We start from the raw sequence: 16,176 nt of genomic DNA on the forward strand, positions 1-16,176 counted from the left end.
ACCTTGAAATGAAAAGGCACCAATTCAGTTTTGAATTAATATCATTTGCAAAGTGAAAACCCATCCCAGTGAACGATCCTAGAGCCACTATGCTATAGTAGCTTTGTCTTTGCTACCCTAGTATATGGTGTAATAGGTTATAAATTTTGTTGATTACTCCCTCAATCAAGGAGCACCAGTTGGACACGAATCAACTGAGACACCAATTAGGCATGAATCAATTAGAGAAATCACTTTAAGGTGTTATACTATGCTTCTATAATATGTAGCCTTATGTATGTGATGTTATGTGCTAAATTGGATATTTGTTTTGCTATAGGAATGGTGAATAGATATCAATCTAATTGAGTATTAGATTTTTGGATGGATATCAAGCATATACTCAGGTATCCTAGGAGGACAAGGGAATATATGCTTATGAGTCTTTGTGATGAGTTAGTACACCTTAGGTACTAGGAATTAGACTTTCAAATTTTTAGCAACTATCGCAAGTCATCCTCTAGGTATGTGCATTCTCTAAGCAGTATTTATTATTGCTTCTAAAACAACAAATGAAACCTTTTTGACATAAAATTAGTTCTCTTGGTTGTATCGTCCAAGATCCTATTATTCAATAATAGCAGGGTGATGACACAATCTAAAGAATCAAAGTACCATTGGAAGAGAAAACACAAAAACATTTATGGAAGATAGTCTAGAGAGGTGATATGACTACGAAGTATATTCTTCCTACAATATCTAGTATGTTTTCATGGCTAGTGGGTGTTTGTTAGGATAAAGCCCTTAAATAAAAACATGTTATAAGAAAGTTAAAAATAAGTTTCCAATTTTCTATCCGTCTTTGCACTCATATTGATTTGAGCATTCAACCTATATAATTTAGATTGTACATGACTTAGGTGCATTAAGAGTTGTAAGATGATAAGTTGTTCATAGTCGGTTCATGAATTTAGGCAATCTAATAAAGACTTTAGTGCACTACCTCCTAATTGGAGAGAAGACTTGTCTTGGCCATTGAGATAAGGTTCTCATAGTGAGTGCACTAGTGTGTATGGTTAAACATTTGACAAGACTTATGGTAAATCATAACGTAAGACTATCGAGGTTGTTATGATTCACCAAGGTACTATGTAGTACATACTTTCAAACTTAAGAGGATATCGAGCTTGTAATGAAATCAATAGGAGGCTTTGACCTATGCATGAGACCCTAATATGGTTATATATCCCTAGCGATTAGGTTACTATTGATAGAGGTTAGTGACAACAAGTATTCTCAATAAAGACACTATGATATCTCATGAGATTGAGACAACGTGTTCGCTTGAGTAGTCTAAAGGACATGTGATCATGAAATCTATGGTCGTAGTAATTCCTTAAGTGGAATTTGACATATGCTTTTTATGAGCTAGAATAGGTCATTTGATAATATAATAGAGGATTTGTAACTCAAGGATTGGAAAGGTAACCTTGATGGGTTGCTAGCACTATCCTATTAGATTACAGACACCAATTCATGGAAAGTCTGCATGTAATGAATAGTAGGTTATAGACCCAAGTTTTAACTTGTAATTTTATAAGATACTAGAGTGTAGATGACTCTTTTTAGTAGAGTGTTGAGTCAACTTCAAAATTGAATTATGAAGAAGTTAGTATTTTCCCATAGGTCCAAGTGGTCATCACTCGAGCTCCTAGTTCATGGTGGCATGTTTTGAGAGGATTTGGGTATGTAATTTATAAGTGTGCCTAAGGGTGTTTTGGCAAAAATGTAAGGTTATTCTAGATTTTATGAATTGACTTTCTAGAATAGACTAATTTATTAATTGGATCCCATTAGGGCTAATTAATTAATTAGGAGTCAAGTGGGTTGGATTAAATGACTCAAGACCAATTTAGGTTTAAGTTACTTAAGCCCACAAGGAAGCCTATATAAACCCCTGTAAAGGTTAAGGCTTCACTTTGAGATTCCAGAAAGAAGCCTTAACCACCCTCATATGAGAGAAAAAAGCCCACCATTCTCTTATGCTAAGACCTATGAAGAGAGAGATCAGGTGTAAGACTCTTGAGTAGGCAAGTTCTACGATGCCCATAACATCTTTTTCAAATTGTATTCGATCTAAGAATTTCCAAATAGTAGGTATGTAACTATATATCTAGATCTAGGTTATAATATGGTTTTTATAGCCATTGTTTTTTGCTGCATTAAATCTAGAGAGCCTTAAGGATAGATAACATACATTACACAAGATCTAGGGTCAAGGAACAAAATAATCTAGATTTCTGAGCAGATTTAGCACTCCACTAAAGAGAATTAATCGCACTCTAGTATCCTATGTAATTACAACGAAATGAATGCTCAAGTCTGTAACCTAATATCCACTACATGTAGAATCCCCATGAGCTAGTGTATGTGATTCATTAAGATTACATCTCCTATTCTTAAGTTGCAGATCTCACTTATTATATGATCAATTGACCAACTCTAGCTCCAAGGAACATATTTCAAATTTATAATAAGGAAATGTTATGGTTATAATCTTATAGATCACATGTCCTTTAGATCACCTAAGGGGACACACGATTTCACTCCCAGGAGATATCATGGTGCCTCAATTGACAATACCTTTTGTCACTAGCCTTCATCAACAATGAATTTTATAAACTTTTAGCTATGACTAAAATTGTAGCTAATAGTTTAAAATTTGTGTGTGTGTATATATATATATATATATTGTTGGAAAAATTAGACTAATCCAACCTAAGGTAATCACCCTAGAGGGGAAGTGAATAGAGTGATGGTCTCTTTTAAAAAATTTAAATAATATGTGAGAAAATAAAGGCTAAACTTAAATGAGAAAAACACCCAAAGGGGGGGGGGGGGGGGGGGGGGGTGAATTGGATTTTTAACCTTGGTTTGTTATCATCAAAACCTTATTAGGAGAACCCTTGGGCTAACAATATGAATGCAATAGACAATTATATGTAAATATATAATAAAACAATATAAAGGCAATTGCATATAAAGTAAAAGAGTAAGTAAGAGAAAATGCAAACACAAGATTTTTATAGTGGTTCAACGTAACCCATTCTACGTCCACTCTCTTCTAACTTCAGTCCCAAGCTTGAGGTTCCACTATTTTAAGGCTTCCAAACCAAGCCTTCAAGCAATACAATTGGATTATGGTTCCAATCCACTTTCTTGGATTTTTGGCTCCAAGCACTCTTTATAATTGTCAAGAGATACCCAACTCTTGAACAACCCCTCAAGTGATACCCCACACTTAAGAATCCCTAAGTGATATCACACACTAGACTTTTCTTCTCAAAGATTTACAAATGAAGATAAGAAATATTCTCACAAAATCCTAGTACAAAACTTTAAGCTCAAATGTACAAGAAAAACTAGGATTGAAAGATGCACTAATGATATGCAAGTTTTAGAATAATAGTGTACTAAAAAACACTCTCCTAAGGCTCAAATATATTCAAGATAGGTTTAAGAAGGTCAAACTCTTGAAATAATGAAGATTGGAGCATTTTTATAGAGGAAAACAACCAAACTAACCGTTAGGGGTTCGACTATTTGACTAGCCATTAGCCTTTAATGTTTGGCAGGTGATCGTTAGACCTCAATTGCCCCTTGACTGGACCTCGACCGGTTAAGGATTAACTTCGACCTGTTGAACAACCATTTTGGAAAAGAAAAAAGGTTTTTGCACCCCTCAACTGGTTGAACTGAACTGGTTGACCAATTCCTTATCTGGATCAACCGATTGAGCCATTTTTGGCTCAACAACCATCATTTTTAACTTAAAACCTTTTAAACAAGTTTGGAAAACATTTGACACAAGGTTTTAGTTGAAAACGTGAAATCATCCAATTTTAAAGGATTTAAAACAAAATTACTATTGGATGATTTTGGTGCATAAATTAATAACGTAATGGCATGAAAGACTTAGTGCACCAACAACCTTACAAAGAGATCCTATAAAGCTTAGGTCTTGAAAAATACTTCTCTTTGAGGTCTTCTTATTATTATTAATTTCTCTTTGGCTTGATTTTGTCTTTGTAATTGCCACTTTGGAAATATTTTTGTTTAATCACACTTGAAATATAATAATTAGTTACAAACCTTATTTTATTATCATCAAAATTGAGATTAACCAAACCTTGGTTTCACAATCTCCCCTTTTTTGATAATGACAAAAGTAAGGTTGCTAAAAAACTCCCCCTTAATATATGCTCCTTTGAATTTAGAGAATATTCAAGTTTAGAAACTTCAAGGAGTATATTAAGGGTGCTCAAAATCATATAATCAAACATAAATAGCATAAAAAGTAATTTAGCAATTGACAATATATTATTATTAAATATGATGCAAACAATTATGACCAATAAAACACAAAGCATCAATATGGATAGGATTGCTAAAACAATATTAATATTTTTTTCCCAAGTTAGCAACCTACCATTACTTCTCCCCCTTTTTGCCATCAACAAAAAGTTTCAATAAAGTATATAAGAGGAATCACATAATATCAAAAGTTAAAAGTAAACAATAAGCATAATACAATTTCTCATGGAAACGAATCTTTTTTTTTATTTTTTATTTGAGAACATTTTCCAAATAAAAGATTACTCAATCTTGGATCATACCTAATTTAAAGCATGATTTTTAAAGATATACAGAAGAACATATGCATTTAAAAAGATATATAGCATACATTGAATAACACTATTAGAACATACAAGCATATGATCACTCAATTTTTCTTAAAGGATAATTATCACTAATGTGACCTTCTCTTTCACAAAGATTGCAAATTTTTTAAGGTGAAAAACTAGAGGCTTCCTTTACAAAATAATTCTTAAATTATTTTTTATTTTTGAAAGGCTTGTAGCCTAGCCTTTTCTTTTTTCTTTTTTCTTTTTTTTTATATCAAAAATACACTTTTGACTTGCCAAAATCATATCAAAAGTTTTTTGACCGTTTGAGAACGTTTGTAAAGATGATATTAACCATTTATTTTTCTTTTTCAACTCCCCATTGTCAATGCTGTTAACATTTAATATTTAGTAGGTGACCGTTGGACCTCGATCACCCCTTGATCAGAACTCGAGCGGTTAAGGCTTAACCTCGACCGGTTGAGGTTCAACATTGACCGGTTGAACAACCATTCTAGAAAGAAAAAAAAAAGGTTTTTGCACCCCTCGACCAGTTGAGTTGAATTGGTTATCCGGTTCCTTATCCAGTTCAACCAATTGAGCCATTTTTGGCTCAACAACCATCTTTTCAACTTAAAACATTTTAAACAAGTTTGGAAAACATTTGACACAAGGTTTTAGTTGAAAACATGAATCATCAAAATTTAAAGGATTTAAAACAAAATTACTTTTGGATGATTTTGGTGCATAAATTAATAACGTAATGCATGAAAGACCTAGTACACCAACAATCTTACAAAGAGATCCTATAAAACTTAGGTCTTGAAAAACACTTCTCTTTGAGGTCTTCTTCTTTTTATTGATTTCTCTTTGGCTTGATTTTGTCTTTGTGATTACCACTTTGGAAATCTTCTGGTCTAATCACACTTGAAATATAATCATTAATTCCAAACCTTGTTTTGTTATAACCAAAATTGAGATAAATCAAACCTTGATTTCACACACACACACACATACATATATAAATTGGATTAAAATACCAACCGATCAATTTAGAAATATATTTTTTTAAAGAGTATGTATCTATATAGTATATCATATATTAAGATTTTGTCAATTATTTTGCTAAAAGGTCCAATTATAAGAGGTGACACACTTTTAAGTTTAGGGAATGACAATCATCTTTGTTCAACTCAAAATAAATAAATAAAAATTTTAAGGAATTAATGGAAGGATTAATATTTAAGTAGAGAACTCGCTTACATATCTCTTATTTTTTGGTGAAATTATAGTTTGTTTTTAAATATGATTACAATTGACAAGTTTATTTGTAATAAACTTACTAGAGATATAGAGATTCCACAACGGCCTCATGCCACATGTCCTTACCTTAGGTTATTAAGAAAAGACAATTAACTTATTGAAATATGAAGAGTTCATAACATATAAATAAGTTAGTAATCATAGACATTTACTTTAAAAATTAAAATATTTACAATAGGTTGTAAATTTACAATGAATTAATGTAATGTTACAAAGAAAGTTGTAAAGAAATCGATGAATTACATAAGGTTACAAAAGTTGTAAACTTATAATGAATTGTAAGGTTACAAACAAAAGTTGCAAAGTCACCAATAAATTGTAAAGTTACTAAGTTGTAAATTCACAAAAAAAAAAAAAAAATGTTATGATTTATTGTCATGAAAGATAGTCTTCCTATTTTTCTTCTGCCTCTTTTAAGAATTTTAATTTTTTAGCACAAGACTAGAAATGTATGTATATAAGTTTGTGGAAGGTTTTGCACTTATGAAACCAAAGAGAGGTAAAAAAATATTTTATTTCTTATTTCTAAATTCATGTATCCATTGATTAATATCAATGTGTAATTATTTTTTAAGGATTTATTTTAAGTTTTTGTAAGATTAGGTTGGTTGGTAAAATCCCTATTACAATATATCAATAAGTGATCATAACCAACTTAATCTTTTTTAAAAAAAATAGATTTAGTAAATAAATATAAAAATAAAAATAAGTTGCCCACTTTCCTTTCATTTTTTATTCACATAGAAACAAAAAAAATACCAAGTATTCCATGGATATAAGATTTTTTCTAAAATTTGAGGGAATTTCCTTTATAGAAACACAAAAATTCCTAAAGCAATGAAGACCCGGATAGGATTGTATTAAATATGGAAATATCATATTTCTAGGGGAATTAATTAGTTAAAATGTATGAAATAATTTCCATATTTATAAATTTAATATTTTTCATGTTTTTTTCAAATGGTAATCAATTTTTGACATAAATATCTTTGATTATATTGAATATTTATATATAGATTTTAAAAGAAATAGTTAATTTTATAAAAAAGAAAATATGGACATTTTTGTCAAAATATGAATTTTTAATTGGATTTTTAATTGAATTTTAATCGAATAACCCCTTCTAGAATGGTTTTTTTGGGCCTTTTTTGAATCTTGGCACATATGTAAATTAGGTGACTATCAAGGACAAATTGCAGAGTCGGAAAATCAACCCGCATGGTTCCGTGTAGCAGGCTAGCAGCATATAAGCTTAAGTTTCTTCACACCGCAGGCATTGCAATTGCCTCTGCCTCTCAAATATCTTTTCTCTCCCTGCTTGGTATCACTTGCAAAATCTACACAGAGAGAGGAAAATGGCCTTCGACAAGATCAAAGTCGCCAACCCCATCGTTGAGATGGATGGTCAGATCCTTCTCTCCTCTCCTCTTCCTTTAGATCCCATCATTTCCAACACTTCACGCATATCTCTTTTTGATTCTTTTTTCTAGTGGACTTTTGCTTTTCATGATTCTTCTTTGTTAGAACTTGTTTCCGTATAGTCGATCTGTTCGATAAGGGTGTCTCTGTATATAATACCCTTTTGCTCTTTGTATCAGAATATTTAATTTGCAGAAGGGGTACTCAGAATTTACTTTAGTTTAGGCTAAGATCCTTGGATTATTTAGATCTGTACATGTACATGTTGACTTCAATGATTGTGGAAAAGAGTGAGCCATTTTGAGTTGATGATTCGATGATCGAGTAAATTTAAATTTGTCTGTTGACTCTTGGTTAACCGTACAGTATCAACCTTTTCTTCACTTGGATAGCTCATTATGCAATTTTGATTCTTGTGGGTTCTTGAGAATTGGATTTCTTTAAATGTATATGTGCTTTCATATGTACTCTGGTAGACTGAGTTGAGAATGGAAGCGCCTGAAAATTTTGAATATTGTGATTTGAATCCAACTGGAAATAAAATATTATTCCGTTTTTTGAAATGTGGATGGATGGAATCTTCAGAGGAAGTCTGTTTAAGTTTCAGATTTTCCCAAACATTTCCCTTCATGACATTAAGGGCAAAATGTATAGAAAAATTTCCCATTTTGAAGCCGTTGAAGGAAATGGATCCAATTCCTATTTTTGTCGTTTCCATTTGTTAAATTATTTTCTCTCAAAAATTTGGTTTCAAACTGAGTGCAGAAGATTTTATCATTCAATATCTTATAGTACTTTCCATGTGGTTAAAATAGTTCATGGAACAGCTTAGGATGTTGCAATTTGTCCTCTTTTATAAAGACAAAGGGCCAATCTGAACCCCACAATGTATTTGTGGGAATAAGAATGGTGAAATAGTGATATGAAAGATGTTTTCACGTCATTGAGATGTTTTTCGGACTTCCATTATTTTTCTTCCATGGGACTCGTTGAAATTATATCGTGTGCATAAAAAAATTGGAATTCTGATGGAGGAATTTGACTTTGAAAATGTGGAGCTTTGAGTGATATCCTAGCTTGTTGAGGTAGCAGCAAATTTTTTATGTGCATTTCTGGTCATTGGTATCGCAATTTTCCTCTAAATCTATTAGGACAACAGATAAGCAGGAGGTTGGAAAGGGTTTTCCTGTTCAATTTTTCCTCCAAAATGCCAAAAAGATTGTTAAAGTTTTGTGTTGAAAAACTGAATTGGCATCAGGCTTTGCCATTTTCAGAGCTTTGATTTTTTAAATCATATGTTTTTGGTTTGCTTGTCTGATCTGTGGAGTTAATCATATTTATTCAGTTGAATATCTTTTCACTTCTCTATTTCTGATATCATGCTTCTTTATTTCTATGTTGCAGGAGATGAAATGACTCGAGTTTTCTGGAAATCAATCAAGGATAAGGTAATTTAGGATTTGCTAGCTCCTCCTCTTGAAGATGTTTTTGGATTCTCATTTCATAATTTTGAGGATGGTACTTATATGCATAAGTTGGTTTGGGTATATCTTCAGCTTATTTTTCCATTTCTGGAGTTGGATATAAAGTATTTCGATCTTGGGCTCCCTCATCGTGACGCCACTGATGATAAAGTTACAGTTGAAAGTGCAGAAGCTACACTTAAGTATGGTTATACATCTCTGTCTCCTTTTATTATTTTTAAGCTAGCTCTAGAAGAGAAGAACATTTTCTTTTCTATAAAATGGTACAATTTGTTGCTGCCACCTCTGGTAATTTTGTGTTCCCCCCCTCTTTTTTTCCTTGCATATTCTTATTTTGTGTCTGCTCTGATGCAATGGCTGCTAGATAAGATTTATGATTGTTGTTTGCTAAAAGTTTACAAGGAATGCTATTTGCTAAAAGCTTTTACTGCTCAGTACCCCTGCTTTCTGAAGGTGAGAAATAAAACAAGGTGCTTCAGATGTTGAGGCATATTGATAAAATCCCAAACATTGCAAAATGAAGTAAAAAAAATGCAGTTCCAATTAAATCTATAAACAGAAATAGATAGTTATTAATAAACAATAAATTGTGCATGTGTGAGTGGGTGCATATAAGCCCTCTTGGAAAAGCTTGTTAAACACTATAAGTAGCATTTAAATGTCAAATAAAACTTTAAAGATGCTTGGATGGTACTTCCAACCATGGACCCCCAAAGGTGATTTATCCATGTATTGGAGAAGTAGCAAACTCCATGCTTTTCCTCAAATATGTATATTTTTTATTTGCTTACTATAGTCAAGATATTGCCTTGCTTTTAGCCTTAGGCTAAAAGGAGTCTTATCACCTTGACATCACCTTTTGCTTTTGACAACATTGTTCTAGTTTGAAAAATAAAAACTTCTATATAAAAATTAGAAACACTTATATAGATTGTATAGACTTACCTTATGTCCTCAAAAATTCCTTTAATCAGACCTTAATTTTTTCAATCAGTTTTTAAAATGACATTTTCAATGTAAGCCTTTAAGAATTCTTGTATTTTTTTTTTTTTTTTTTTGTTTTTTTAGATGTCATAACTATTTTTTGCTTTTAAAAATAGAAAACAAGAATTGTGTGCAAACAGACACTAAATAAATTCTAGTTTTACTTAATTAATTTAATTATGGAACATGGATTGCATTGTAACAAATTAAACTAATATGAGTTTCACAAAATTCAGTTCTAAAAGGCATTCAATGCAGCCAATTATGCATAGAAGTTGATGTATATAAAGCCTTCCTTGTTTAATAATGCTTATACTTTTAGGACCAAATGCTACCTACCTGCCCAACTTCCCTCCCACTTTTATTTCTTTCCCTCTTAAGCCACTTGCCAGTTTTTGCTTTGCCTCCCTTTGTTTTTCTTCAATGCTGGCAGCATATGTTTCATCTGATGTTTATGCTAACTAAGTTGTATTTTCTACTTACATTTCTATAATCTTATAATGATTATAGTTTTAAAAGGCACACTTAAAATGCTTCTAGGCTCAAGGTGCAATCACTCCTTAGTTATAGTGCTTTGCTTGTCATGTGTCTCAATGAACCATGCCTTGTCAACTTTACTTTTCCTTTTTAAACACTTTTATTCTTGAAATTTCTAATTGTATAATGAAATTTATATACTTTCATTACTTTTTTATTGAATGTTTCTTTTATATATTTGGAATCTTAAATTTTTTATTGATTGAATTAGATTTTGAATCATATTTTATAAAATAGATATGCATTCTAGGTCCGCGCCTTGTGTTGTGCCTTGCACCTAAGCTGTAAGAAACTTTTGCGCCTTAGATGTGCCTTGCGCCTTTTAAGACTATGCCCATGATTATGGTATTTTTGTAGGTACAATGTAGCAATCAAGTGTGCAACTATTACTCCAGGTACCTATTGCTGAATTTGACTGGAAGAGTGAATGTACAGTTTGCTTGTTGAAGTTTTTAATCATTGGGATTCTTATGGTCTCAGTGGCCATATTGATATTTATCAAAAACTAAACAATAGGAAAATTTTAAAAAATATATTATTGCTGATTTACAGATGAAGGTCGCATGAAGGAGTTCGACTTGAAGCAAATGTGGAAGAGTCCAAATGGGACAATTAGGAATATATTGAATGGCACCGTTTTCAGTGAGCATCCACCCTTTTTACGGTTTAGGTAATTGCCATTTGCCTCATATTATTGATGGATTGGTCATGGCGCTACTTTGATTCACCAATGCTGCAGGCACCGTTTTCAGAGAACCAATCATTTGCAAAAACATTCCCAGGCTTGTCCCAAGTATGTACCAATCTTGACATTGCAGTTCCATATTTTGAATGATGGAATGGAGCTGTACTAATTGTTGTTATTGTCAGGTTGGACAAAGCCAATATGCATTGGAAGGCATGCTTTTGGTGATCAGTATCGAGCAACTGATACAGTGATTAAAGGAGCTGGGAAACTCAAATTGGTGTTTGGTAAATCCTTTCATTTCTCTTCTTTGTAACCTCTTATGAGTCTTATGCTGTTGTCTTAAAAATTGGAGCATGACTTGTTATTAATTAGGGGATAGTTTTCTTTGTTCTGTTACCACCATGTTTTCATCTCTTGTTATAAAGAATGAGTTATAAGAGATGGTATTATATGTTTTGCAGTACCAGAAGGAAAAGATGAAAAGACGGAGCTTGAGGTTTTCAACTTTACAGGTGCTGGAGGAGTAGCATTGTCGATGTATAATACTGATGAGGTTAGGATTGTGCAAATAGTTAGTTTCTTGGTTGAAGCCCAATTTCTAGATTGCTTCAGGTTACTAATATTTCTCTATTTAATTTTTTCATTGGGAATGCAGTCCATTTATTCTTTTGCTGAGGCTTCAATGAACACTGCTTACCTAAAACGGTGGCCCCTTTATCTTAGCACAAAAAATACTATTCTTAAGAAGTATGATGGGAGGTATGCAGCTTGCTTGTTTTGCTATCATTTTTGCTTAGGTTTTTCCCCTCCCTTGTGGTAATTTTGTTGGTCCAGTGGATTTTTGATGTTGCTTCTTTAAACCATGTTAATCATATTCTTACTTTCTTCTTGATGAAGATTCAAGGACATATTCCAAGAAGTTTATGAGACCCAATGGAAATCAAAGTTTGAGGCTGCCGGGATCTGGTAAGTGGTTAAGTTTCTATTGTTTTTGTGCTGGTTTATGCAGTTAACATGTGTTATTTATCATGAACTTAAATGATTGGATTGGTAGGTATGAACACCGTCTCATTGATGATATGGTTGCTTATGCTCTCAAGAGTGAAGGAGGTTATGTGTGGGCATGCAAGAACTATGATGGAGATGTACAGAGTGATTTCTTAGCCCAAGGTATGTGAAATGTATTGTGTAGTCTCTGTAGTTTTTCCTATTGAATTTGCACATTAGAATACAAAGGATTTCAGATTGAGTTTCTGTTTTTGGGGTTAGTGTCATTCATTGACCTGAAACTTCTTCTTACATTGTTGCAGGATTCGGATCTCTTGGTTTGATGACATCTGTGCTGGTATTTCTCTTGTGACAAAAGTTTTCTCTATTTTTAATGTTTATCATTCTTATAGCTGTCTTGTTCCCTTATGTTCTGGGGCATTTCAATCTTGTTATACCAGCATTATCTAATCTCGTGTTTTCAGATTTTTTTTTATAGCCCTTTTTTTCTCTTTTATGTCTTTACTTGTTCCCCTGGCATCAGATACTAAATTTCAGTTACTTCAATAACCAAATTGGCCTAATTACATTCATCGTTTTTTAAATTGTTTATGTTCACTTTGGAAGATGATCAATGATATGCATGCATATATATAATGAAAAATACCTCTCCCTTCCTCTCCCCTCCTCTTGTGAGATAAGCTTACAATCAAATTCTTGTTCTAGTTGTCTATATCAATATATGTGTGTGTGTGTCTATATTTAGATAGATAGATAGATAGATAATCAATCCCGCTCAAAACCAAAAAAAAAGCCTCTCTTCAACCACCCCCCTCCCCTCTATATCTCTCTCTTCCTCCTGCCTCACCACACTTTTGTTCGTTGCATCCTAAATTTCATATTATTCATTTATTGTATTATGGATCTTCAGGTTTGTCCAGATGGAAAGACCATAGAAGCTGAAGCTGCCCATGGGACAGTGACACGTCATTTCCGGGTTCATCAGAAAGGAGGTGAAACCAGTACAAACAGCATAGCCTCTATCTTTGCTTGGTCACGAGGCCTTGCACACAGGTATAGTCTTCACATTTTCTGTCCTTTGTAGGGAATATTTTGCCACCTTGAGTTGCAATTTTTAGCTTTTCTGTGTTCTCTTCCTTTTTTCATCGTTTTGATTGGGTGTATTTTTCCTTTAAAAATAATAGCTCATCTTTCTTTGTTCACTTTTTATTCAATGAATGGTTTGTTTCTGATAAAAAAAAAATGTAAAGAGTTAAGCCATAAGTCCTTTAACATGTTTAATTTCTGTGCTCACTTAATTCTCACCTGTTAACAGGGCAAAGTTGGATGACAATGCTAGACTCTTGGATTTCACTCAGAAACTAGAAGCAGCTTGTGTTGGAACTGTGGAATCTGGAAAGATGACCAAGGATCTTGCACTTCTTATCCATGGATCTAAGTAAGTACAACTGATATGGTTTTTCTTTATATGTGTGCTTGTGCACAAGTATGTGCTTTTCTACTTCATATGATTAATTGTTTTACATTTGTAATGTACTTCTGACATGGTGTAGGGTGACGAGGGATTGGTATCTGAATACTGAAGAGTTCATCGATGCTGTGGCAGCAGAGCTGAAAGCAAAACTTTCTTGCTAAGCATAATTGGTGGTGCGTGCTCATTAACTTGGCTTATGCAATGGGGATAGTGTTTTATGTCCATCTTATTGCTCTGTTGTCAATATGGTGTCAAGTTTGGTGTAAATTTCTATTACATTTATTCTATGGTTTTACTCTTTTTCTTTCCTTTATGAGAACCAAGAGCATAACTGCATAAACTTTATATACAGAATATTCAGAGTTAAAATCCAGCTAGAAATTTTGTTCTGTTCATTTTGCTAATATATAACTGCATAATTGCAAATAGGTGCTTGTGTCATTGTGTGTGATGTTTGGCCCATAATTGACTTCACACTTCTGGATGCATTCTTTGTGCTACATCAGAGAACTACTACTAAACAGTCTCGATGGACTTAGTGATGCAGCAGTGGTATAGAATCATAATTGTGCAATAACAAAATTCATCATCTTCTAGAAATTATTTTCGTAGAGAAAATATAAAAAATTAGGCATCAATGGTCTTCTTGTTCAGAGAATACCAAGAACAATAGGAACAAGAAAGAACAAAGAATCCCAACTTCTTTTCTGATATAATTTTCAAGAAATTCTATAAAAACTAATTTTATTGATAAAGAAGTAATGACTATCTCATACAGGCCCCAAATAAAACAATGTATTTATAGGCATAATAATTCTACAAAGCATAGAAAAGAATTGTTCTCATAATTGACTTGATTACCTAAAGATGAACTAAAAATAAATAATAAATCTAATAGAATGAGAAAGCCTAAATAAAATAAATCACTGAACAAATAGAAAACCAAATTATTCAGAAGAAAAGAACTACCTTCATGTGTGCTGAGAAACATTTGTTATTAAATTTACTAGACTTTCCACAATTTATTGGAAGCAATATTTCTTTCTTTTTTTCTTTGCAGTCCGATGCGAGAGTTGTTACCCTTCAATTGGTCATAAGAATAATATTAATTGTAGTGTAAGTCCCCGATCTTTATTTGTTGATTCTGTATAGCATTGGTCAAGGCATTGAATCAGTTCTGTATAGCATTGGTCAAGGCATTGAATCAGTTCAATATTTGTGGTAGAGCAAACATTGCCATCATCTTCTTTTGAGTGGTCATAATAAATTATCTTCATAATTTTCCCCACAACAATATTGTTATGCTAAGAAAATCTGCAATATTGCTAGTCTATACTTTTTTGCATACAGGCTTCTACTTTTTATATAGAAGTTTCTATTTTTAAAAACAGAAAAAAGAAATTGTGTTGAAATGATGCGTAAGTAAGAAATCTGATATTGTTATCTCTATTGTAGTTTTGATTGGCTGTTTTTTTAGATGTTATTGTTAAGAAAATCGGCAGTGTGGAAACTGTCTGTTGTTTGAAATGAGTAGTGATTGGATGTGTGGAGAAATGAGTGAATGACATTTTTGCTTTAGTATTTGGTACAAGATTTAGATTGTGCCTCTTTGATGCTTTTCTTTGTTTAGACCTTTCAATTTCTCTTTTCTTGGGAAATTTTGTTGTTGGTTAATCTTTGTCCTGTGTTATTCCTGTATTTTACCGAAACCCTATTCCTCTATGCTTGAGGTTGATTGGAGTTATGTGTTGTATGCTTGCAGGTTTACACCTTGGAGTTCAAGACTGAATAGGTTTCTCATGTACTCTGGCCGATGGCTAAGAAGAAATAAAGGGGAGAGAGGGACAAAGAGGCGTGGGAAGGAGTTTGTACTTGAAATTTTACTATTTCGGACAATCCTCATACTTGAATTTCTCTGATCTTTCATTTTGGATAAAAATGTTTTTGTGGTACTTTTATTCGAGTTTTTATGAAGCCCTCGGAGCCTAGTAGGCAGAAAGCATCACAGTAAAGAAGGCCCTCCACAAGGGGAGGAAATTCTCCATCCCAAACCCCAAGCCTCCCCTCCAATATGTTGTTCAACTTAACATCTGCACTTAAATTACTTTTCTTAGATTTCCATTGCTGGCCTTTGGCACATGCATATGTAGTATAAATGCATACTTCTGACAACTCTTTTACTACCATTTCAAGACCCAAAATGACTGCCCAGCTTCTACAATATGCACCTTTCCTCTTCAGTTTTTTTATTATGCCATCAGATTACAATTTGGAGCATCTGAATCCATCTTGAAAAACCAATATTAACTGCCTATGCCTCTCCTGGTACGCCTTTTCTTCAGATGGTTCAGATCCTTTTCTCCAGCACAAATTACTTGGGCCAAAGAACCAATGATTTTGCTACCAGTGGGGGGAAAGGAGATTGTCCATCTCTCCCATGATTCACATTCATTTATTATCAACTCAAGCCTAAGATTCTGCCAATAAGATTTCGAATATTTTAAACTGGAAAATTTTAAGAGTTTCAACTCCAATTAAGCTTCAGAACTACTTTTAAATCACAATTAACGTAATCAACAATGGGCAATGAACTTG

The 16,176-nt window shown here is 32.8% G+C and overlaps 1 protein-coding gene across 2 annotated transcripts; it reads left to right on the plus strand.

The window, feature by feature from the left end:
- The first annotated feature begins 7,256 nt into the window (after positions 1–7,256).
- LOC117912817 (isocitrate dehydrogenase [NADP]) lies at positions 7,257–15,702 on the plus strand. Of its 2 annotated transcripts, XR_004651043.1 has the most exons (17): positions 7,257–7,391; positions 8,811–8,854; positions 8,963–9,072; positions 10,769–10,806; positions 10,964–11,041; positions 11,151–11,204; positions 11,282–11,383; positions 11,561–11,652; positions 11,755–11,858; positions 11,997–12,065; positions 12,154–12,269; positions 12,410–12,444; positions 13,018–13,160; positions 13,423–13,545; positions 13,661–13,754; positions 14,642–14,697; positions 15,344–15,702. XR_004651043.1 is itself a non-coding variant. In XM_034827550.1 (16 exons), exons 1-15 carry the CDS (start codon positions 7,343–7,345, stop codon positions 13,740–13,742), a joined length of 1,239 nt encoding a protein of 412 aa, XP_034683441.1. In that variant the 5' UTR covers positions 7,257–7,342; the 3' UTR covers positions 13,743–13,754; positions 15,344–15,702. The 2 variants fall into 2 exon arrangements, 1 of the variants encoding a protein (XP_034683441.1); XM_034827550.1 differs by lacking the exon at positions 14,642–14,697.
- The last annotated feature ends 474 nt before the right edge of the window (positions 15,703–16,176 follow it).

The sequence above is a fragment of the Vitis riparia genome, chromosome 4, assembly GCF_004353265.1.
Source record: "Vitis riparia cultivar Riparia Gloire de Montpellier isolate 1030 chromosome 4, EGFV_Vit.rip_1.0, whole genome shotgun sequence".
In the NCBI taxonomy this organism is placed as follows: domain Eukaryota; kingdom Viridiplantae; phylum Streptophyta; class Magnoliopsida; order Vitales; family Vitaceae; genus Vitis; species Vitis riparia.

Excerpts from the sequence above, each read along its gene's own strand:
- LOC117912817 (XM_034827550.1), top strand. The coding sequence starts at position 7,343 with ATGGCCTTCGACAAGATCAAAGTCGCCAACCCCATCGTTGAGATGGAT. Across the intron at positions 12,066-12,153 it reads TTTGAGGCTGCCGGGATCTG|GTATGAACACCGTCTCATTG; the intron begins GTAAGTGGTTAA and ends TTGGATTGGTAG. Across the intron at positions 12,270-12,409 it reads GAGTGATTTCTTAGCCCAAG|GATTCGGATCTCTTGGTTTG; the intron begins GTATGTGAAATG and ends ACATTGTTGCAG.